We start from the raw sequence: 21455 nt of genomic DNA, 5'->3' as shown, positions 1-21455 counted from the left end.
ACATATACACAATGGAGTATTATTCAGCCATAAAAAGAATAAAATTAAAACTATGTTATTTGCTGCAACATGGATGGAATTGGAGGACATTATGTTAAGTGAAATAAGCCAGGAACAGATGGACAAATATCACGTCTTCTCACTCATATGTGGGAGCTAAAAACATGGATCTCATGAAAGTAGAGAGTTGATTGGTGGTTACCGGAGGCTATGAATGGAGGGGGAAAGGAGAGAGGTTGTTTTGTGGGCACAAAAATGCAGTTGGATAGAATGAATAAGATCTAGTATTCAGAAGTACAGCAAGGCAACTACAGTTAACAATAATTTGTCATATGATTTAAAGTTGCTGGAGGGGAGTAATTGAAATGTTTCCAACATAAAAAAAGGGTGCAGGTTTGGGGAGATGGAGACCCAGTTGCCCTGGTTTATCATTAGACATTCTATGCATGCATCAAAATACCACATGACCCCACAATATATGTAACTATTATGTATCTACAAAAAAAGTTCTGCGTCCAGGCTCGGTGGCTCACGCCTGTAATCCCAGCACTTTGGGAGGCCGAGGTGGGTGGATCACCTCAGGTCAGGAGTTCGAGAACAGTCTAACCAACATGGGGAAACTCCATCTCTACTAAAAATACAAAATTAGCCAGGTGTGGTGGCACATGCCTGTAATCCCAGCTACTTGGGAGGCTGAGGTAGAAGAATCGCTTGAACCTGGGAGGTAGAGGTTGTGGTCAGCCGAGATATCGCACCATTGCACTCCAGACTGGGCAGTAAGAGTGAAACTCCATCTCAAAAAAAAAAAAAAATCTGCCTCAGGGTTCTGTATCCATAAATTCAACAAACCTGGGATCAAAAAAATTTTTTTTTTTTGCCAGGCACAGTAGCTCACACCTGTAATCCCAGCACTTTGGCAGGCCAAGGAAGGAGGATCACTTGAATCCAGGAGTTTGAGATCAGCCTGGAAACATAGTGAGACCCTGTCTCTACAAAAAATAAACTATGCACCTAGTCCCAGCTACTCAGGAGGCTGAGGTGGGAGGATCACTTGAGCCTGGGAGGTGGAGGCTGCAGTGAGCTGTGATTGTGCCACTGTGCTCTGAGTGACAGAGCAAGAACCCTGTCTCCAAAAAATATTTGTATGAAACCAATAAAAATAATACTAATTTAAAAACCAAGATAGTCTAACAACTATTTACATAGCATTTACATTGTATTAGGTATTATATGTAATCTAGAGATGATTTAAAGTATTCAGGAGTAAGCACTAGGTTATATATAAATAGTACTTCATTTTATGCAGAGGACTTGAGCAGCCTGAGATTTTGGTGCCTGAGATGGTCCCAGAACTAATCCCTACAGACATACTGAGAGGCAACTGCATGTCTATATCTATAGATATCAAGGTCGCAAGAGACAGATTGGTGGGGGGACACCTTTACATGAGTTAGAGACAGAGAAGAACAGAGAGATAAGATCCACAATTATTAAATATACTGTAGTGGAAGTTTTTCCAGGATATTTTGCCCCCAGTATTACTGAAAAAGCTGGTGAAGTGTGGAGCCAGGCGAGGGCTGTGGGCTCTCACAGCGGGGTCACAGGGTCGCCCACCTCCTGGACACATTTGTAGGCCAGGGAAGCCTGCCAGCCAGGAGGTGTGAAATAGGAAAAGCCAGACCTGGGGGCCGACAAGGAGAAGTCCTCAAGCTGAGAAATGGCATTTCAAAAGGCAGTGAAAGCGACAATTCTTGTTGGAAGAAGTGCTCTTGCAACTGTTTAGGCCTTTCTCAGCTTGCTTATCACAGAAGGAAACAAATGAGCCTGGTCTATGTTGAAGCAGCAGACTGCATTTCAGAACCTGTTAACAGGGAGCCTCCTTCCAGAGATGCTCAGCTACTGACTTTGCAAAAATATATCTGAAGTTGATATCCTTGTTATGGAAGGAGAAGCAACAGGAAATGGCTGTGTACTAGATGCCATCACCAGAGGATTAAAAACAGCCTTGTAGAAAGAGATGATTTCTCATCAGGGACCAGCAGCAGAAGCACTAAATTGATCCATGGTGGTGTGAGATATGTTCAGAAGGCCATGATGAAGTTGGATATTGAGCAGTATAGGATGGTAACAGAAGCCCTTGATGAGCGTGCCAACCTGCCAGAAATTGCTCCCCTTTTATCAGCTCCATTGTCTATCATGCTTCCAGTTTACAAGTGGTGGCAGTTACCTTACTACTGGGTAGGAATCAAGCTGTATGATTTTGTTGCAGGAAGTAATTGCCTGAAAAGCAGTATGTCCTCAGCAAATCAAGAGCCCTTGAATATTGCCCAATGCTCCAGAAGGACAAACTGGTAGGAGGAATTGTCTGCTATATGGGCGACATAATGATGCATGAATGAATCTTGCCATTGAGCTGACTGCTGACAGATATGGGGGTGCCACAGTCAATGACAGGGAGGTAGTGAGCTTGCTCAAGAAGACAGACACCAAGACAGGGAAACTGCATGTGAGTGGTGCATGGTGCAAGGATGTCCTCAAAGGGCAGGAATGTGACATGAGAGCCAAATGTGTTATCAATGCCATGGGACATTTCACAGACACTGTGTGCAAAATGGATGATAAGGACGCTGCAGCTATCTGCCAGCCAAGTGCTGGTGTCCATATTGTGATGCCTGGTTATTACAGCCCAGAGAGCATAGGACTTCTTGAACAGTGATGGATGAGTTATTTTCTTCTTACCCTGGCAAAAGATGATGACTGCTGGCACTACTGATACTCCAACTGGTATTACACACCATCCACTTCCTTCAGAAGATATTAACTTCATTTGAATGAAGCGCGTAATTACCTGAGCTGTGATGTTGAAGTGAGAAGAAGGGGGACATCCTGGCCGCATGGAGCGGTATCCGTCCCCTTGTTACAGATCCCAAATCTGCAGATACTCAGTCTATGTCCTGAAATCATGTTGTCGATGTCAGTGAGAGAGGCCTTATTACTACAGCAGGTGGAAAGGGGACAACTTACCGGTCTATGGCAGAAGATACCCTAAATGCTATCAAAACCCATAATTTGAAAGCAGGACCAAGTAGAACAGCTGGGCTTTTCCTTCAAGGGGGTAAAGACTGGAACCCCACACTCTACATGAGGCTCGTCCAGGATTATGGACTTGAAAGCGAGGGGGCACAGCATCTTGCCGCCCCCTATGGTGATAAGGCTTTTGAGGTGGCCACGATGGCAAGTGTGACTAGCAAAAGGTGGCCTATTGTTGGAGTACGTCTTGTGTTAGAATTTCCATATATTGAAGCAGAGGTGAACTATGGGATTAAGGAGGATTCCTGCACCACTGTGGATATGATTTCACATCGTACTTGCCTGGTTTTTTTTTTTTTTTGAGACAGAGTTTCACTCTTGTCACCCAGGCTGGAGTACAATGGCACGATCTCGGCTCACTGCAATCACTGCCTCCCAGGTTCAAGTTATTCTTCTGCCTCAGCCTCCTGAGTACCTGGAGTTACAGGTATGCGTCACCATGCCTGGCTAATTTTGTAGTTTTAGTAGAGATAGGGTTTCTCCATGTTGGTCAGGCTGGTCTCAAACTCCTGACCTCAGGTGATCCTCCTGCCTTGGCCTCGTCTGGCCTTTCTAAATGTCCGGGCAGCAGAGGAAGCCCTACCCAGGACTATGGAACTGATGGGCAGAGAACAGAATTGAGATGATTATAAGAAACAGGAACAACGTGAAACAGCTAGGAAGTTTCTATATTATGAAACAGACTATAAATCTCGATCAGAACAGTTAACAGACGGCTCTGAAATTAGCCTACTGCCTTCAGACACTGACAGGTATATGAAGAGATTTTGTAAGTTTGATGCAGACCAGAAAGGCTTTATTACCATTGTTGATGTTCTGCATGTATTAGAGAGTATCAATGTTCAAATGAATGAAAATACACTCCATGAAATTCTAAATGAAGTCGATTTGAATAAAAATGACAGGTTGAACTCAATGAATTTTTGCAGCTGATGAGTGCTATTCAAAAAGGAAGGGTGTCTGGAAGCCAGCTTGCTATACTAATGAAAACTGCAGAAAAGAACCTCGACAGAAGAGTTCCAATTCCAGTGGATCATAGTTACAGGAGGGACCGGGCTTAGGACGTGACTGGCCCGGGCAGATCTGTGTTTGTTAAACAGGTCTTGTGTATATTTTGCTATGAATGAAGTTCCTTTAAAGATAAAGAAAAGCACACTTTTCTTCTTTTGAGCATATCTGCTTTTACTTAAAATCTGCTAAATGCTAAAACACACAGTCCTTCACCAATCCCAGAGACTCGTTTGGAACTGATTCCAAGCCATTACTATGAATAAAGCACCCCAGCATTTTGTGTAAGTTCTTTTTTTTTTTCGAGACGGAGCCTCAGTCTGTCGCCCAGGTTGGAATGCAGTAGTGCAATCTTGGCTCACTGCAACCTCCATCTCCCAGGTTCAAGCAATTCTCTTGCCTCAGCCTCCCGAGTAGTTAGGATTACAGGCGTCTGCCACCACATCCGGCTAATTTTTGTATTTTTAGTAGAGATGGGGGTTTCACCATGTTGGCCAGGCTGATCTCGAACTCCTGACCTCGTGATCCACCCACCTCGGCCTCCCAAAGTGCTGGGATTACAGTCGTGAGCCACCACACCCAGCCATAAATTCTGAATTAAACCTGTAAAGCTTCCTTATCTGATTTAAGAAAGGAAGACAAGAAATAGGGGGGAATGAACTTCTTCGAAATTCATTCCAAGCACAAAAGGAAAATTTTTCCCTTTGCATGTAAACTTCACCTTAGTTGATTCTGTTGGGGTTGGCATGGGTATGCAGGGATTGCCTTTGATTATCAAGTGATTTATTTCAAGCGACTTTAAGGGGTTTCAGGTGAAGGAACCCCCATCTGTGCTGGAGTTGGATACTCCTTTCAATAGCCACACCACAGTCATAACAATGATGATAATGCTGGATTATTTGTTAAGCCAGGGTTGTCTGCCTCATATCCATCATGCTGTTTGCAATATTCCTGCTTTCAATCAATGTATACCGAGTGTAACTTTAGGATTTCTGCTATTAAATATATGATCCCTCTTCTGCTTCAGTTTCTGGCTTTGCTTTGTCTGTTTCGAAATATGTAGCTTCCTCTTTGGTGCAACAACAAACTCATTTTCACTTTTCTTAAATATACTGTAAGTGTTATCATTGGCTTTCTCTTTCTTATGTATCTGTAAAGATTTTTGGCATATAAATGTAATATTAAAGTCAGTGATGGTATAACTTGCAATGTTTGCATCATGTCCATCTTTTTTAAGGAGTGAAAAAGTCCTACGATGTTTTTAAAGAATAGCAAGTGTAAGCTCAGTACTAGAGTGACTACACACAATGCATGTTTTCATATGTGGCACTTTTATGTAGTGTGTTGGGTTATTGTTCTAGATCGGACTGTAAAATACTATGTTCGAGGCTGGGTTGTCATTTTTGTAACTGTCTTGGTGTTTTATGGCCATTATTTATTACTTTTGATATAGAGAATGAGCTCCGTGCATTTATAAAGCAATAAGACGATGTATTTAATGTGCTTTGTTTTTAACTGAGTAAGAACTGGAAGCATGAATCAATAAAACTGATTAAAATGGTCAAAAAAAAAAAAAGCTGGTGAAGTGTTTTTTTCTTTAAAACACATGCAGAACACACATTCGCGCCCTTGTTTGCACACACACACAACTCACACACACACACCAGCCAAACGATCTATCTAAATGGGGCTGTGGTGGTGAGAGCTCTGGGCAATGGCATCTTACCAAACGTGCAGTGCTCTGGAGACAGTGACACCCTTTTTGTTAATATTTCAGATATAAAACAATGCAGGCTCTGTCCTGAAGATCATCATCCAAACAAGAAAAGGGAACATGCATTCCAAAATAGGAGGCCTTCCTGGCCTATGATGAAACTTTGGGCCTGGCTCTGGGATGCACAGCCTTGTTCTACTCTGCCCTCTCTGTTCTGATCCTTGTGGAGCTTGTGTGGCACCGAAACACTCCCATGGTCAGGACCAGCAACCTGACTCTGAGCTACCCCCGCGTTGTCTCCCTCACGCTCTGCTTTCTCTCTTCCTTGCTCTTCATCAGCCGCCCCAGCCCTGCCACCTGCCTCCTCTGACGGACCACCTTTGCAGCTATGTTCACAGTGGCTGTGTCTTCTGCAGGGCCTTCCAGGCTACAAGGCCAGCAAGCAGGATCCAAAAGTGGATGGGTCCCCAAAAAACACATTCTGTTGTCTTCCTTTGCTCCTGTATCCAAGGGACCCTCTGTGGAATCTGGCTGGGGACAGAGCCTCCCTTCGTAGACAACGACCCTCAGTCCGTGCCTGGCTACATCATTATCCAGTGTAATGAGGGCTCTGTCACTGCCTTCCACTCTGTCTTGGGCTATCTGGGCTTCTTGGTTTTGGGGACCCTTGCTGTAGTCTTTCTGGGAAGGAACCTGCCTGATGCCTTCAACGAAGCCAAGCTCCTCACCTTCAGCATGCTGGTGTCCTGCGGTGTCTGGGTGGCCTTCCTCCCAAGTTACTATAGCACCCAGGGCAAGGCCAGAGTGGCCGTGAGATCTTCTCCATCGTGGGCTCCAGCGCTAGGTTACTTGGCTGCATCTTTGCTCCCAAGTGCTATGTGATCCTCCTTCATCTAGAAAGGAACATTCTTCAATGTTTAAAGAAGAAGCCTAGTCCAGGCATGGTAGCTTACGCCTGTGATCCCACACTTTGAAGGCCAAGGCAGCTGGATCGCTTGAGCTCAGGAGTTTGAGACCAGCCTGGGCAATGTGGTGAAACCCTATCTCTACAAAATATACAGAAACTAGCTGTGGGTGGTAGTATGCATCTGTAGTCCCAGCTACTCCGTAGACCGGAGGTGGTAGGATTGCTTAAGCCTCAGAGGTCAAGGCTACAGTGAGCTAAGATCACACCACTGCACTCTAGCCTGGGAAACAGAGCATGACTCTGTCTAAATAAATAAACAAAAAGCCTGAGAAACCATAAACAGACGAAACAATAAACAGGCCGAGAAAAGGAACTGTAATGATCATTAGTGGCAGAGAATTTGTAACCTAATTGTGGAAAGCACACCTGAAAATTAACAAAGATTGAATGAACTATTTGAAAAAAATGGCAATGAAAGATAGGAAATTTACAGAGGCAAAATCTGAATATCCAGTGAATAATAAAAAGATTCTGGCTGGCTCAAAGGTAGTGACTTTTACCAGTTTATTGTCCACAGTCATTACAGACCAAATTCCTTGTTCTACTCTTTCCCCCCTCCTAATGCACTTGACTAGTCTTTAACGAAGAAAAAAAAAAAAAGATGCTAAGCCTGATAGTCAAAAATTCAAATTTAAAAAAACATAAAATAGTTAATTACTTCTCAGCACAATGGCAAAAATTACAAATCTGGAATCACTAAGTGTTGATTGGGATATGGAGCACAAAGTGAGGGCATTGGGAAGGGTGAGGTCTGTGAAGACGCTAGAACTACTGAGTGGGATTTTAGCACCGAAATCAACCTCAAAGTTCAATTGCTCACCCTTTGGTTATGTTACAGATGGTGCAATGCTGGGTCACAGAGCTTACCCCAGGTCCCCAAGCGAAGTCAGTGGCAGTGCCTGGACGGGAAGTTCATCCCCATCCATTTTCACTTGCGGAATCTCAGGGCTCGGTAAAGAACCACGATTGACGGAGGTCACACAGCAACTGGTATGACAGGGACGGGTTTCCGGAATTCCAGTGTCTTAACACCAAGCCCTGTAGTACTTCTCAGAGATCAAAACCACTGCTCTTGTGTGCTCAGAAGACAGTTTAGTGGTCATAAAATCCAATACATCCAACTTGCAGATCAACACACAAAGACCCTGGAGGAAGGTGGGGCGGTAATTTCTCCCGGTCTCCAAAGAAAAGGCAAGAATGGTGATCATCAAAGCCGCTGGCACTTGAAGGGTCATTGTGTGCCGGCCATTGCTCTGAGGTTCCCTTAATTCTCACAACTCCCTACATTTTAACATCAAATTCTAACATCATCCTCACTTCACCTATGGGGAAACTGAGACACAGGGCATCATCCTCACTTCACCTATGGAAAAACTGAGACAGAGGGCACCATCCTCACTTCACCTACGGGGAAACTGAGACACAGAGGGTGTCTCTTGCCTGAGGCCCTGAAATAGTAAGAGAGCACAGCAGGGGCACCAGACATTATTTCACAAAAAGGGAAACCGAGGCCCAGAGAGGGTGAAAGGTCACCGGCTCACCCTCTCAAGGACGAGTGGTATAGGGTAGGTGGCCTCAAAGACAGAGAGGTTGGCTCAGAACCCACGGCCCCTTCAAATCAGCTTTCTCCCCTCCCGTGGGCAGCTATGAAGTCACAGGGGAACTGGGAGGGGCCGTTACCATGGAGACTGGAAGCCCATTCAGAAACAGGGTGGAAACTGGGAGTCGCCCTCATCTCCCAGGGCACCACTTTGGAGCCAGCATTTTCGGCCTCGGAAGTGAGGCCCAGAGCGCCTCGCGCGAGCAGCCCCAACCTCCCCGCAGGCGACATGCGACACCGACCGGGTGACCGAGGCTCGGGAATCCCCACACTTCACGCACGCAGAACGAGGGCAGAGACGCCTCAATGCGCGTGCGCAACTCTACCCCCTCCTTTAAAGAAGGCCGTGTGGACTCTCCACCAATCGGAATCCTGCTTTTTCCCTGGTCCCGCCTTATTCCCAGACTTCCGGCGTCTCGCCGGCTGCAAAACAACCCTAAACTTGAGGGCTCGGCAACTCCTAGAGACTTCTGGGTATTGTAGTCCCAAAGATGCAGAGCGACAGGAGGAGCACGTTTTAGTAAAAAGCAGCTTAGAATAAAAATGTCTATACCAGTGATGATTCGGCGGGTTGGAAACGCTTGTTAGATGATTTCACCCACTGTTATTTGTGGGGGAAGCAGGAGGTAAGGAGAAGGAAGGCGGCCGCAGAGGCTTCTGGGAATTCTAGTTCAGCGCACTGAGCAAGGGCTGGGAGCTGCGACCTTCGCCCCGGATCCGGAAGTGGTCGCCGAGGCCTCCTAGCAGCCAATGTGAATGCGACAAGTCCCCGGTCCAGGCGCCCCGCTCTCCCCGGCCCAGCTCGCCAGGTCCTACCACGATGCCTGACTCGTTTGCGGCTTTGGGACCGGTTGTAGGGGGCTTGACCGTCACTAGTAGACGTTTCTGATTGTGTCGCGGTCACCATGGTAACGACTTTAGCTTCCCTTCCGCCCTTGCGGTGACGTCACTGGCGGAGGCCGGACTGGGGTGGGTTGGGGAGCGGGAGTGCGCATGCGCGTGGGGCGAGGCTGAGGGAGGAGGGAGAGATTCGTGGGAGGACGGAACCCGGGGATGGGACTGGAGGAGTTTCCGTGACCTTGCGGGCTGTTTGTGCTGAGGGGCAGCTTTATTTAAATAATAATATGCGTGCAGGCGCCCTGCATGATTCCTGGCCGCGTGCTTTCTAGTAAGTGCGCAGAGACTTTTCGCAAGAATTGATTCACTCTTTTTTTCCTTCCCTCCCGATTTTTGATTGGAAACCCAGACTTCCTTTCACGCCTGTCGCCAGGTTAACTAGGTCACTGTTTGCTCTCAGTAGCAACCCTGCCTCCCGCAGTTCGCTTGGTCCTTGATTACAGGTTCGTGCTGTGCATTCATTCATTCAGTGAGAGCCGAATAAGTACTAGTGGCCAAGGAGACAGCAGTGAGCTCAACAGTTGAATGGCCTCAGACCTTACCGAGTTTCTCAATACCAGGGTTATTGACACTGGGGGCAGACATTGCTTTGTTCTCGGGGCTGCCCTGTGCGTTGTAGGATGTTGAGGATCTTCCCTCACCTCACCCACGGGATGCCAGGAAAAATCCTCTCCGGCCCCCAACTCCTGGTTGTGACAACCAAAAATGTCTCCAGACATTGCCAAATGTCCCCTGGGGGCTGAAGTCAGCCTACTGAGAACTGCCGCCCTAGAAGTTTTCCAACACTCTTCTATACCTTCCCATAACTTGGTCACCCAGGAAACTCTCACCAGGTGATTGAACTCTGATATGAATGGACATGATCTGACACATTAACTTCATTTTACATAAAATTTAAGAGCACTCCCCTCATCAAAGGGAAGGGATGATTAAATGTACAAAGGCCATTAATGGTATCCAGGAGAAGTTACAAAAAACTAACATCAAGCACCTGGGCATATAATCATCTGGTTAGCATATGAAACCTTCTAATGATAAATGGGTTTATAAAGCTAGTTTAAAAATTAGTTACTACTGGGTTCCCCCAAAATAAAATATATCATTTTTGCATAAGTTGTCTATGGAGGGATTGGCATCCTCTTCTGATGTGGTTTGCCTGTGTCCCCACCCAAATCTCATCTTGAGTTCCCACGTGTGGGAGGGACCCCGTGGGAGGTAATTGAATCATGGGGGCAGGTCTTTCCCATGCTGTTCTTGTGATAGTGAATAAGTCTCACGAGATCTGATGGTTTTTTATAAAGGGGAGGTTCCCTGCTCAAGCTCTCTTCTCTTGTCTGCCGCCATGTGAGACGTGCCTTTGACCTTCTGCCATGATTGTGAGGCCTCCCCAGCCACGTGAAACTGTAAGTCCATTAAACCTTTCTTTTGTAAATTGCCCAGTCTTGGATATGTCTTTATCAGCAGCGTGAAAACAGACTAATACATCTTCCATCTGTCTGTCATCAACTTACTGGGTGGTTTCCGTGGCTTTTAGCAGTTTCTTTATTACATTTTAAAGGATCAGCCCTGTTTGCACATGAATTGCTGTAAGAAAAGACGAGAGCTTCCTAGGAGCTGTTATGCAAACACAGCCATATCAACTTAGTCAGAATGTCTGGAGATGGGAGCCCAGACCTCTGCACTTACAAATAAACAATCATAATCACAGCAGCAACGGTAACAGTACCTGGCACTAACAAGCATGGTGTGCTGACAATGCCTGAACTATGGTTGCAGGATTTCTGTGGAAACACCATCTTTAATTCTCACGATGACTGTATGAAATAGATACAGTCTACATCCCCATTTAACAGAGGAGGACATGGGGACACAAACACGTAAGATAAGTGCAGCTGAAGAGTGGAGTATTTTTTGTTTTACATTTTTAATTCTGGGATAATTTTATATTTACAGAAAAGTTACAATGATATAATCCAGAGCTTTCTCACGTACCCCTTCCGCACTTCCCCTGCTGTTGACATCTTACATAAGCCTAGTAGATGTGTCAGAACCGTAACATTGCTACAGTACTCTTAACGCCAGACTTTATTCACATTTCCCCAGTTTTTTCTCTAACGTCCTTTTCCTGTTCTGGGGTCACATGTGGGACACCACATGACATTTAGTTGCCAGGTCTTCCTGCCCTCCTCTGATCTGCAGCGGTGTCTCTGACTCTCCTTGTTTTTGATGACCTTGACAGTTGTGAGGTGTATGGACCGGGTGTTCTGTACAATGTCCCTCCATTTGGAATTGTCTGATGCTTGCTTATGATTAGACTTGGATTATGGGCAGGAACTGACTTTTAAATTTTTTTAAAAATTTTAATGAAAAATTTTACATTGATACTTGGTTCAGTTATCAGACAACCTTTAACCCTGTTTGGAACAACTTGGATATGTGGATCTACTTTTTAACTATAAATGTTAGAAAATATAATTGCGGATCAATTTTAGCATTCAAATTGAGATGCACCATACGTGAAAAATACACAATGGATTTCAAAGACTTCATACAAAATGAAGGATATAACTGATCTCATTAATAATTGTTTGTGTTGATTAAATGTTGAAATGTATCTTGGATATATTGAATTAAATCGTACATATTATTCAAATTGATTTTACCGGGTTCTGGGCTAATAGGAAGTGTGAAATAAGTGTGGCTCACGGATTTTTATTGGCTAACACCGCCCTAGATAATAACAATACATTAATTGAGAACTATGTGCCAGGCAGTGTGTTTTAGAAATATTGTCTCATTTAGAACACGTGAACACAGAGAGGGGAACAACACGCACTGGGGCCTGTTGGGGTATGGGGTTGCGGGGAGGGAGAGCACTGGGAAAAATAGCTAAGGCCTGCTGGGCTGAATACCTAGGTGATGGATTGATAGGGGCAGCAAACCACCATGGCACACGTTTACCTGTGTAACAAAGCGGCACAGCCTGCACATGTACCCTGGAACTTAAAAATTTAAAAAATATGTATTATCTCATTTAAAGTTTACCTCTATGAGGCAAGCTCAGTAGACTGTTCCTTAAACTACACTTTAAAATGATCCCTGGGGTAAAAGAAGTTTCCATCCGTCTATGAAATATACCAACTGATGCTTCAGGCTCACTGAATGCCCCTGGCTAGTGCAGTGCTTTCTAATATGCCTTCGCTCTTCTCTATCGGTTCAGTTATGTGACTACCAAGAGCTAGTTGAGTTGCATTTATTCGAAACCTTTTCATTCTAATGGGTTTTATTTCAATGATGTAATGCAATCACATTTAACATAAATGAGGAAAATATGAGTGCGTCGGCAAAGAATTGTTTCCACCAAAAGAATAATTCAGTGGGAAAGATGCGATAAAGGCCGATTGTTAGTAAGAGCAACAACAAAAAATACGTCAAGTTGGAATGGGCAAGATGGCTATAGGGATGATTTTTTCTTTTTTTTTTAATGCAGCGAGGATTTTGCTTAAATAGCTTTGCAAGCATGCCTATGTCTCCACTGCCCTTCTAAGGTACAAAGTGGAAATTGTAGTCCATAGACCTATAGAACAACACCACCAACCCCTGGTCTTATATCCAAAGATTGGCAAATGAGTGTACAATTTTACATTTTAAAACAAAATGGTAAAAGTATTTTTAATTTCCTATTGGAACCAACTTATTTGATGAACTAAGCAATGATGGTTCTGATCATGATGGTAAGAAAACTTCTACCCTACTGTTACTATCCCCATTTGACGATAAAATAAGGCATTAAGAGACGATACCCTCCCCAAGGTTGCATATTCATTAAGGGTGGAGCTGGGATTCGAACCCAAGAAACCTTTCTCCAGAGCACAAGCTCTCAACCAGGACATGGAACCACCTCCAGAGTAGGCAGGAAACATGCAGGCTGGAGAGCTGGACACGGCTTCCTCCTGGAACAGCCACATCCTCATACCTGTATTTCCTCGGGACGGAGCGGGGAGCCCCAAATCTTTACATAAAAGAATACGGACTTTGGAATGAGTCAAACTGGGTCAACTCTCAGCTCTGTAGCTTAGTGTGATGTTGGGAGAGCCATCAGTCCCGCTGAGCTGTAGTTTATTCACCTGTAAAGTGCACAGTTAACTGATAGGGTTTATGACTCTTGGTAAACCACCAGCATACCTGTTAGTTCTCAGTGTGGGGGAATGGAATAACCCAAACTTTTCAGCCATTTCAACAAGTATACATTTTATTATGGAAGTAGTGGAGACAGTCCGAGAATGGTCTGGAGGAGAGATTTTAGGGGAAACCCCTGCAGTTGCCCTCTCAGCCGCTCTGGGTGCATCCTTCCAAGGCATGGCCCCCACAGACCCCTTCTGGCCATGCCTCTGGGCACCCAGGTGCCATTCCTTAAAGGACCCAGTTCATTACCCTCCACACAGGCAGTCCAGGGGACAGAGAGCTTTCTTCAGAGGTGAGAATGCCTGGGAGATGGAGGCCTTGTGAAGGCTGAGCTGAGATGGAGCAGGCTCACTAGAAAGAACAGCAGGGATCATCCCTAAGAAAGGAGAGAGAAATGTATTTGTGCATTGATTTTCGTCCTCACACATTCTCATACTCCTTGCCTGGTGCCCTGTCCCTCCACCCCACAGGGCTCTTGGTGACCTGCCTCAAGCCCACCTCCTGCCTCCAGCCTAGCCCATTCTCTGCACTCACTAGGTTCCACTAACTTTGTCCCTATGCCCACCAGGCTGTTCCAGCAGCTGGAACACGCTTCCCTCAGATCTCATGGACCCTAGCTCGGCCCCGTCACCAGGGCAAGTGTCTCCTCCTCAGAGCAGGGCTCTTCTAGAAACCAGCCAACGGGAAGCAGCGCCCCCCTCCAGTTCCTCACTGTCCCCCAATGCCAGGCCTGAGCTTGTGTCGCACCCCTACCTCGCCACTAGAGGGCGCACCCCACAGGAGCGGGGGCTGCCCAGGTCTGGCTGCCCTGCACCCCCAGCCTGGCGCACTGGAGTCAGGCAAGGTTGCAGGAAGAGAACCTTAAGGTTTGCTTCTGGGCACTGGAGTTCCAGGGATGGATCAGGGGTACTTCTTACTCCCAGAGGGGCTCACAGTCTATGTGAACAGGAGCCCTCAAACTGTATTCGGCAGGGCCAACTGCAGCCTGCATCCCTTTTCATCAAGTTTCTTTCTGTAATTGAGGTAACATGTAACCATAATGCATAACATAAAATTCACCATTTTAACCATTTTGAAAGTGTACAATTTAGGGACTTTCGGTACGTTCACAATATTGTGCAATTGTCACTTCTAAGAGTGGAATATTTTCATCAACCCAAAAAAGAAATGCATTAAGCAGCCACTCCCCTTATTCCTTTTTCTCCTCAGCCTCTGGCAACTAGTAATTGGCCTTCTGTCTCTTTGAATTTGCCAAATCTGTCCGTTTCATATACATGGCATCATCTACTGTGTAGTCTAGTGCGTCTGCTTCTTTCACTCAGCACCGTGTTTTCAAGGTTCAGCCATGTTGCATGTGCCAGGACCTCACTCCTTTTTTAGGGCTGAATAATAATCCATTGTATGAATGCACCGTGTTTTGTTTATCCATTCATCGGTCGTTGGGCACAGTCACAGCCATCGGTGTATTCTCTATGATTGCTTTGAGCTCCAACAGCAGAGCAGAGTAGTTGCAACAGATCATCTGGCCTGAAAAGCCAACACTTAACTGTTTTGCCCTTCCCAGAGAAAGTTTGCCAACCTCTTGCCTAATGGGTTGAAAGCACACATTTATATGAAAGTAACTATGTGGTTTGACCAGTGCTTTAATGTGTGGTTGAGGAGAGCCTGAGAAACCATTCAGCACCATTCTTTTCCTTCAGCAGCCTCCCCAGTGGAATCTGAAGGATTGCTCTTGGTTCCTGAACCAAAGCATTGCTTAGGTGAATCTTGAGGACTGAGGAGGACTTTTCTAGGTCGACAAAGATCAAGGAATCAATGTGTGTAATGGCATAATGGAGCAGGAAAAAAAAGTGATGTTTTCAGGGGAATCAGAAATGGTTTAATATGGGGTGGGTGTGGCGGCTCACGCCTGTAATCCCAGCACTTTGGGAGGCCAAGGTGGGCGGATCACCTGAGGTCAGGAGTTCAAGACCAGCCTGGCCAACATGGTGAAACCCTATCTGTACTAAAAATACAAAAATTAGCCAGGCGTGGTGGTGCCTGCCTGTAATCCCAGCTACTAGGGAGGCTGAGGCAGGAGAATCGTTTGAACCTGGGAGGCAGAGGCTGCAGTGAGCTGAGACTGGGCCACTGTGCTCCAGCCTGGGTGACAGAGTGAGCCTCTAACAACAACAACAAAAAAAAAGACATGGTTTAATACGGACAAGGGATGGATTGTGGGTGGGGGGGATAAAGAGAAGTGGAGAAAAGTTTAGAGAAGCAGGAGAAGCTTGGAGCCTGAGAACCCTCGGGTACCATGCCAGGGAGCTGAACTTGATCAATGGGGCAGAGGCTTCCTGCCAGGTTCTCTGAAAACTTGGGATCTTTTAGGAACTCTACAAAGGTTTGCTTTTTCATTTCAAAAATGAAACTATTTTTTAAAATGGGTGTATACCCAAAATAGAGCACATGGACTGAAGTTTTTATTCACTGGAGAGCCACACCAACCTGCTGTATGTTTTACATCTTGGAAAGATTTTTTTATTACCTGAAGGGCATGTAGAGTTCACAAGGCCAACTGTTAGACAACTGTTACTATTTGCAGTGACTTTTCTCTGTGCGTTCAGATTTTTCTGCATATGAACAATTAAAAGGAAACACTGCAAGATACGGGGTAACAGAGAGTAATGTAAGACAGCAAAGGCCTTCTGTACCCTGTGCTTGCAAATCTCATCGCCTCACTTCATAGTAAGTAAATGTCACACAGTTAACCTTAGGAAAAGTACTTCTGGTAATGAAAAGCAACTTAGAATTTTTTATATATTGGGATTCCATGTAAGATTTCAGTAGGAAAGTGTTTTGGGTTTTCTTTCTTTTTAAGTTTGAAAGACACTCGTCATAGTTGATGAGTTTCCACTGGTGGATTTAAGCAGGAGTGCAGCGGGGTTGCGGGTTTATCACATGATTGAGTTGACTTTTTTTTTTTTTTTTTTTTTTTGAGACGGAGTCTCGCTCTGTCGCCCGGGCTGGAGTGCAGTGGCCGGATCTCAGCTCACTGCAAGCTCCGCCTCCCGGGTTCACGCCATTCTCCTGCCTCAGCCTCCCGAGTAGCTGGGACTCCAGGCGCCCGCCACCTCGCTCGGCTAGTTTTTTGTATTTTTTTTTAGTAGAGACGGGGTTTCACCGTGTTAGCCAGGATGGTCTCGATCTCCTGACCTCGTGATCCACCCGTCTCGGCCTCCCAAAGTGCTGGGATTACAGGCTTGAGCCACCGCGCCCGGCCCGAGTTGACGTTTTTTAATGTGAAAAGGGCACTGGGGATGCCAGGGAGAGGATGAAAGGCAGGAGATGCGGGAGAGGCTAGGGAGGAGCCTTTGTAGCTATCGAGGGAAGAGAAATCTCCCATCTGTCTTTAGTACTTTCTCTCTCTACCCTAGACCCTAGCCTTGACCAGGCTACCGTCATCTCATGGAAACTGAGTAGCCTCTTAACTGGCCTCCGCACTTGATGTCACTGGGACGTGTCTCTTTCCCACTGACAGCCTTTCCATGGGGTCTAAAGTGCTTGCTCTAATCTTCCAGGTTTGAGGTGGTCTGCTCAGCACGTCACCCACACGCCTCCCACAGTGCCTTCCCACTCCCTTCCCCTTCTCCTGCCCCCGTTATTCTTTCTGACTCCAGGCACATCTAGGCCACTTTCCACCCCAGGGCCTTTGTACAAGCCAGTTCCTTCTTTCACGAGTTCTCTGTGTATCTGACAACCCTGGTTCTACAGGCCTTTGATTCAATGTCACTTTCCCAAAGAGGCTTTCCTTCGTCACCCAACTATCCAGGGCAAGCTTCTGTAGTTCTCTTTTTCATCATATCCTGAGGTCTTCCTCCGTCGCTCTAAGTATCACCTGTAATCATCTAATTGTTTTCTTGTGAGCACAGGAATCTTGTCTGCCCCGTTCACCACTGCATCCAGGATGCATCAGTGAGTCGTTGTAAACACAGAATTATCATATGACCCAGCAATTCCACTCCTAGGCATGTACCCCGAAAGATTTTAAAACAGATATTCTAACAAAACTTGTTTATAAAAATTCATAGCACCGCGACTCACAACAGTCAAAAGGTGGGAGCAACCCAGTGCACTTTACCTGATGATGGATAAACAGAGCGTGCTATATCCATGCAGTAGAGTATCACCCAGCAGAAACGAATACAGTCCTGATACAAGGTGTACCATGATGAACCTTGGAAATACTACGCCAAATGAATAAAGCCGGATGCAAAGGGCTACGTAGTGTATGACTCCATGGGTATGAAATGACCAGAATAGGGGAGTTCTCAGAGACAGAGTAGACTAGTGGTTGCCAGGAGCTGGGGGAAGAGATGGTGTCATTGGTACAGAGTTCCCTGTGAGGATGATGAGAAGATTCTGGAAACAGATTAGTGGTGATGGCCACACAGTATTGTGAGTGCACTGGAAGTCACTAACGGTTAATTGTATGTTGTGTGTGTTGGGCCACAAGTCCTAAGACCTGTGAAAAAAAATGATCAAGTGAATGTATAAAGGGAGTTCCTCCTGCCGGGCATGTCCCTGTCATTTACAATGTGTTTCCTTGCCCGTGTCAGGCAGTGGCTTGCAATTAAGGGTGATGAACTTGGGACTTCTCATGCAATTCTGGGTGTCTATGATTGCAGCTTCCAAATCCACCTGTGTTCCTTACCTCACACGCCAGGCAGCTGGGATGAACCGCCCCCAGCCCCACCCCAGCGGTGCGAAAAGCCCGTTCCTGACTGTAGCCTACCTGATGTCCAGTTCCGAGTTACAGTAGTGGCAGTAACACTTGGGAGGAACAAGTGAACCGGGAACAGAAAAAGAAACAGCTGGGGTGAGGCGAGTGTATTCCTTCCTTCCCTCCCTTTCTCCCCATCCCCCTCTCCCTTCTTTCCTGTCCTCCCCGTCTGCTCTTTCCCTCTGGTTGTGACATCCTGTGGTCTTGCTTCACTATTCAGCCCGCCTCTCACCACTCCCACCTTCTTCCCCATCTTCCAGCCAGTCCTCCTCATCCCCATAGGCAGCACAATCCCCTAAGCTGGGGTTTCTCACTCTCAGGTTCCTGATGTTTTGACCCGGGTTATTTCTGTCGTGGTGCACTGTCCTGGGCCGTGTGGCATGTTGAGTGGCCATCCTGGCCTCTGCCCACTAGATGCCAGTCGAGCGCCCTCCTCCAGCTGTCACAACCAATCCTGTGGTCCAGACACTGTTGAGTGTCCCCTGGGTGGCAACGTCACCCCCGTTTCAGAACCACTAGCATAATTCAAGTCTCTGTCTCAGGCTCATCTCCCTGTTCTCTCCATTTCCCTTATTCCTCACACCCAGCGCATAAGCAGTTCCTGTAGAACTGCGGCACGGTTCTCATCTCCACCAGCACCGCCACGTCTCCTGCCCTGGCTGGTCCAGGGCCTCCTCTCCGTCTGTCTGCTCCCACTCTCGCCCTGTTTCTGATCCACTCTCCACAGGCAGCACCGAGAAGGATCCTTTCGTAACTCAGAAGGGATCTCGCTGATGGCTGTCCACCAGATTAGAACACAAGCTTCCTTCTTGTCTGGTCTATGAGAACCTTACATGACCTGGACCCCCCTGCTCCTCTCAGGTCACATAGATGTTCCTTTGGTTCCTTGAAGGCACTCAGCGTGTCCCTGCGTGGGGGTCTGCTGGGCCTGCTTTGCTTACAGTGGTTACCCCCAAGCTGCTCTGAAGGCAAGATCCTTCCACTGTCTCATCTCTCTGTCCAGACATCACCTGCCTGGGGAAGGCTGCCCGTGGCCCTGCTCACTCTGTGATATCACCCTGATTTAGTTTATGTTTTTTGGAGCTGGTTGCTTGTTTCTCTGCAGTCCTCCTGCCGTCCCAATCATGGGAGCCTCAGGGACTCAAGGACGTTATGGGTTCTGTTCTCTGAGTCCCCAGCATCTAGGATGGGTCTTCTACACACGTGAATATTTGAAGACTGACTGAATCAATGAATGAAGGATGACTTGTCCTTCTTTTTTTTTCCTATTTAATTTTTTGAGTCAGAGTCTCACTCTGTCACCCAGGCTGGTGCGATCTTGGCCTCCTGGGTTCAAGTGATTCCCTTGCCTCAGCCTCCCGAGTAGCTGGGACTATAGGCACGCACCACCACGCCCGGCTACTTTTTGTATTTTTAGTAGAGATGGGGTTTCACCATGTTGACCAGGCTGGTCTTGAACTCCTGGCCTCAAGTGATCCAGCTGCCTCGGCCTCCCAACGTGCTGCGATTACAGGCGTGAGCTACCACGCCCGGCCTGGCCTGTAGTTTCTTGCACTCTGCCTTATGTTCACCTCTCTGAGTCTGGCACATGGTGTTCCCTCTGGAATGCTTCCCCTGCTTCCCCTCCTCAATTGGCTAATTCCATCCTGTCCTTAACCCACAGTGGAGGTGTCACCTCCTGCAGAAAGCCTCCCATGAGCCCACGCTTCCCCTAGGCTGAGGTAAGCACCACTGCCTCCCGCACTAGCACCTGCTCGTGAAGTGCTACCACTCGGTGATCTGGTTCTCTCTGTGGGTGCCTGCCTCCTTTACAAACTTAGGACCTTCTTGAAGGTAGCTCAACCATCAAAGTCCCCAGCAACCAGCAACAAGCTTGGTCCTTATGAATGTCCCTTAGAAAAAGCAAGAGACAGCAACGGAGAGAGAGGCAGAATGAGTGACAGTATTTCAGAGGAGCCCCTGGGACTGTTAGTACAGAAGGGAGTAGCATTTATCCCAGTCTAGAGGTGGGAGGGAGGGAAGAAGGAAAGAGAAGGAGGGAGAGAGAATGAGGGAGGGAGGAAGGAAAGAAGGGGTGAAAGAAAGGGAAGGGGAGAGGGAGGGAGGGAGGAGGAGGAGGAAGGAAAGGAAGGGGGAGAGGAAGAAAAGGAAGAGGGGGAGGAAGAAAAGGAAGGGGGAGAGGAAGAAAAGGAAGAGGGGGAGGAAGAAAAGGAAGGGGGAGAGGAAGAAAAGGAAGAGGGAGAGGAAGAAAAGGAAGAGGGGGAGGAAGAAATGGAAGGGGGGAGGAAGAAAAGGAAGAGAGAGGGAAGGAGGAAGGAAGGGGGAGGAAGAAAAGGATAGGAGGGGGAAGGAGAGAGCAAAGAGAGGGAAGAAGAAAAGGATGGGAGGGGGAAGGAGGGAGGAAAGGGGGAGGAACAAAAGGGAGGGAGGAAGGAAGGAAAGGGCAGAGAAGGAAGAAGGATGGGAAGGAAGAAGGAAGGGAGGAAGCAGATGGAGGAAGAAAGAAAGGAAGTGAGAAAGGGAGGGATGAAGGGAGAAAGAGGAAAGAATAGGGAGGGAGGAGAGAGAAGGAGGAATTAAGGGAGGGAAGAAAAAAGGAAGAGAAGAAAGGAGGAAGGAAGGGGAGGGAGGGAGGAAGAAAGAAGAGGGAAGAAGGAGAGAGTAAGGAATAATGAAGTGAGGGAGGGAGGGAGGAAGAGCGGGAAGGAGAGAGTTTTACAGAAGGGCTCTCCCACCACTTCCTGCTTGGCACCTCTGAGGCTGCCTCCTTCGCTGCCTCTGTGCCCCTACTTCCCTCCTCTTTGCTTCCTCTCCTCACCCTCCTCCCCTCTGTGCTGCCTCCTTCTTACCCAGTCCCCTTTGTTGTAGGATACGAAGAGGTAGGTTATCACCATGTAGGCGCATTTCAGGAAGTTCCACGTGTTCTTCCTCTTGGGCAGTGGTTTCCTGGATGGGGTGGTGCCTGAGAAGGGTTTAACTGGAGAGAACCATGGAGATGATTGATGCTGATGGCCTTCCCTTCCTGCCCTAGAGCTTCCTGCCACTGCTCTCTCTCCATTCTGATTTCCAAACTCACATCTCTGCCTGCCTCCTGAATTGACATTTTGGTCCACACCCACCGTCACTGCCGGCTTCCCGCTTCTTCGTTACCACCATATCCCAGGCAGTCAGGAATGCCTTTTGGCTCTCGCACCTCACATCCAAGACGTCACCAAATCTGACCCTGTCTTGC

The 21455-nt window shown here is 47.0% G+C and overlaps 4 protein-coding genes and 1 pseudogene across 26 annotated transcripts in view; 3 read left to right on the top strand and 2 right to left on the bottom strand.

Moving 5' to 3' along the window:
• LOC105488125 (glycerol-3-phosphate dehydrogenase, mitochondrial-like) overlaps positions 1-5651 on the top strand; it is a 31600-nt pseudogene extending 25949 nt beyond the window's left edge.
• Positions 1-9069, bottom strand: part of LOC105488127 (zinc finger protein 383-like) — a 46547-nt gene extending 37478 nt beyond the window's left edge. For 2 of the 3 annotated variants that reach the window (XM_024794790.2, XM_011751926.3), the window contains exons 1-2: positions 7647-7780; positions 6541-6705 (exon numbers count right to left, since the gene is read on the bottom strand). The gene's annotated coding sequence lies outside the window, so the exon portion shown is untranslated. Of the gene's footprint in view, positions 1-6540; positions 6706-7646; positions 7781-8932 lie in introns of those variants that run through there. The other variant, XM_011751927.2, reaches the window with a different exon arrangement.
• On the top strand, positions 5733-8628 carry LOC139360205 (taste receptor type 1 member 1-like). Its single transcript, XM_071086218.1, has 3 exons — positions 5733-6639; positions 7618-7731; positions 8424-8628. The coding sequence occupies exons 1-3, from the start codon at positions 5993-5995 to the stop codon at positions 8626-8628; spliced, it is 966 nt and encodes a 321-aa protein (XP_070942319.1). The 5' UTR covers positions 5733-5992.
• Positions 9048-21455, top strand: part of LOC105488131 (zinc finger and SCAN domain-containing protein 5A) — a 94723-nt gene continuing 82315 nt past the window's right edge. For 6 of the 21 annotated variants that reach the window (XM_071087995.1, XM_071087987.1, XM_071087994.1 and 3 more), the window contains exons 1-2: positions 9048-9287; positions 10578-10679. Coding sequence is in view for 6 of the 21 variants with exons in the window: in XM_011751946.3 (XP_011750248.2) it covers positions 10647-10679 (33 nt within the window). In the remaining 15 variants the exon portion in view is untranslated. The other 15 variants (XM_071087997.1, XM_071087989.1, XM_071087996.1 and 12 more) reach the window with 4 other exon arrangements.
• The window catches only part of LOC105488197 (epididymal protein 13), a 38830-nt gene continuing 30881 nt past the window's right edge, over positions 13507-21455 (bottom strand). The window contains exons 4-6 of the mRNA XM_071087881.1: positions 21073-21200; positions 18236-18273; positions 13507-13837 (exon numbers count right to left, since the gene is read on the bottom strand). Of these exons, the coding sequence (XP_070943982.1) occupies positions 13813-13837; positions 18236-18273; positions 21073-21200 (191 nt within the window). The 3' untranslated portion in view covers positions 13507-13812. The remainder of the gene's footprint in view (positions 13838-18235; positions 18274-21072; positions 21201-21455) is intronic.

The sequence above is a fragment of the Macaca nemestrina genome, chromosome 20 (assembly GCF_043159975.1).
Source record: "Macaca nemestrina isolate mMacNem1 chromosome 20, mMacNem.hap1, whole genome shotgun sequence".
NCBI lineage: Eukaryota > Metazoa > Chordata > Mammalia > Primates > Cercopithecidae > Macaca > Macaca nemestrina.
Note: the sequence above shows the minus strand (reverse complement) of the source record. Positions and strands in the feature narration are given on the sequence as shown.

Bases quoted from the DNA above. Each gene is read 5' to 3' on its own strand.
- LOC139360205 (XM_071086218.1), top strand. From the start codon at position 5,993: ATGCACAGCCTTGTTCTACTCTGCCCTCTCTGTTCTGATCCTTGTGGA. The intron at 6,640-7,617 runs GTGGGCTCCAGC...GTTATGTTACAG, and splicing joins GCCGTGAGATCTTCTCCATC to ATGGTGCAATGCTGGGTCAC. The intron at 7,732-8,423 runs GTAAAGAACCAC...TCCCGTGGGCAG, and splicing joins TTGCGGAATCTCAGGGCTCG to CTATGAAGTCACAGGGGAAC.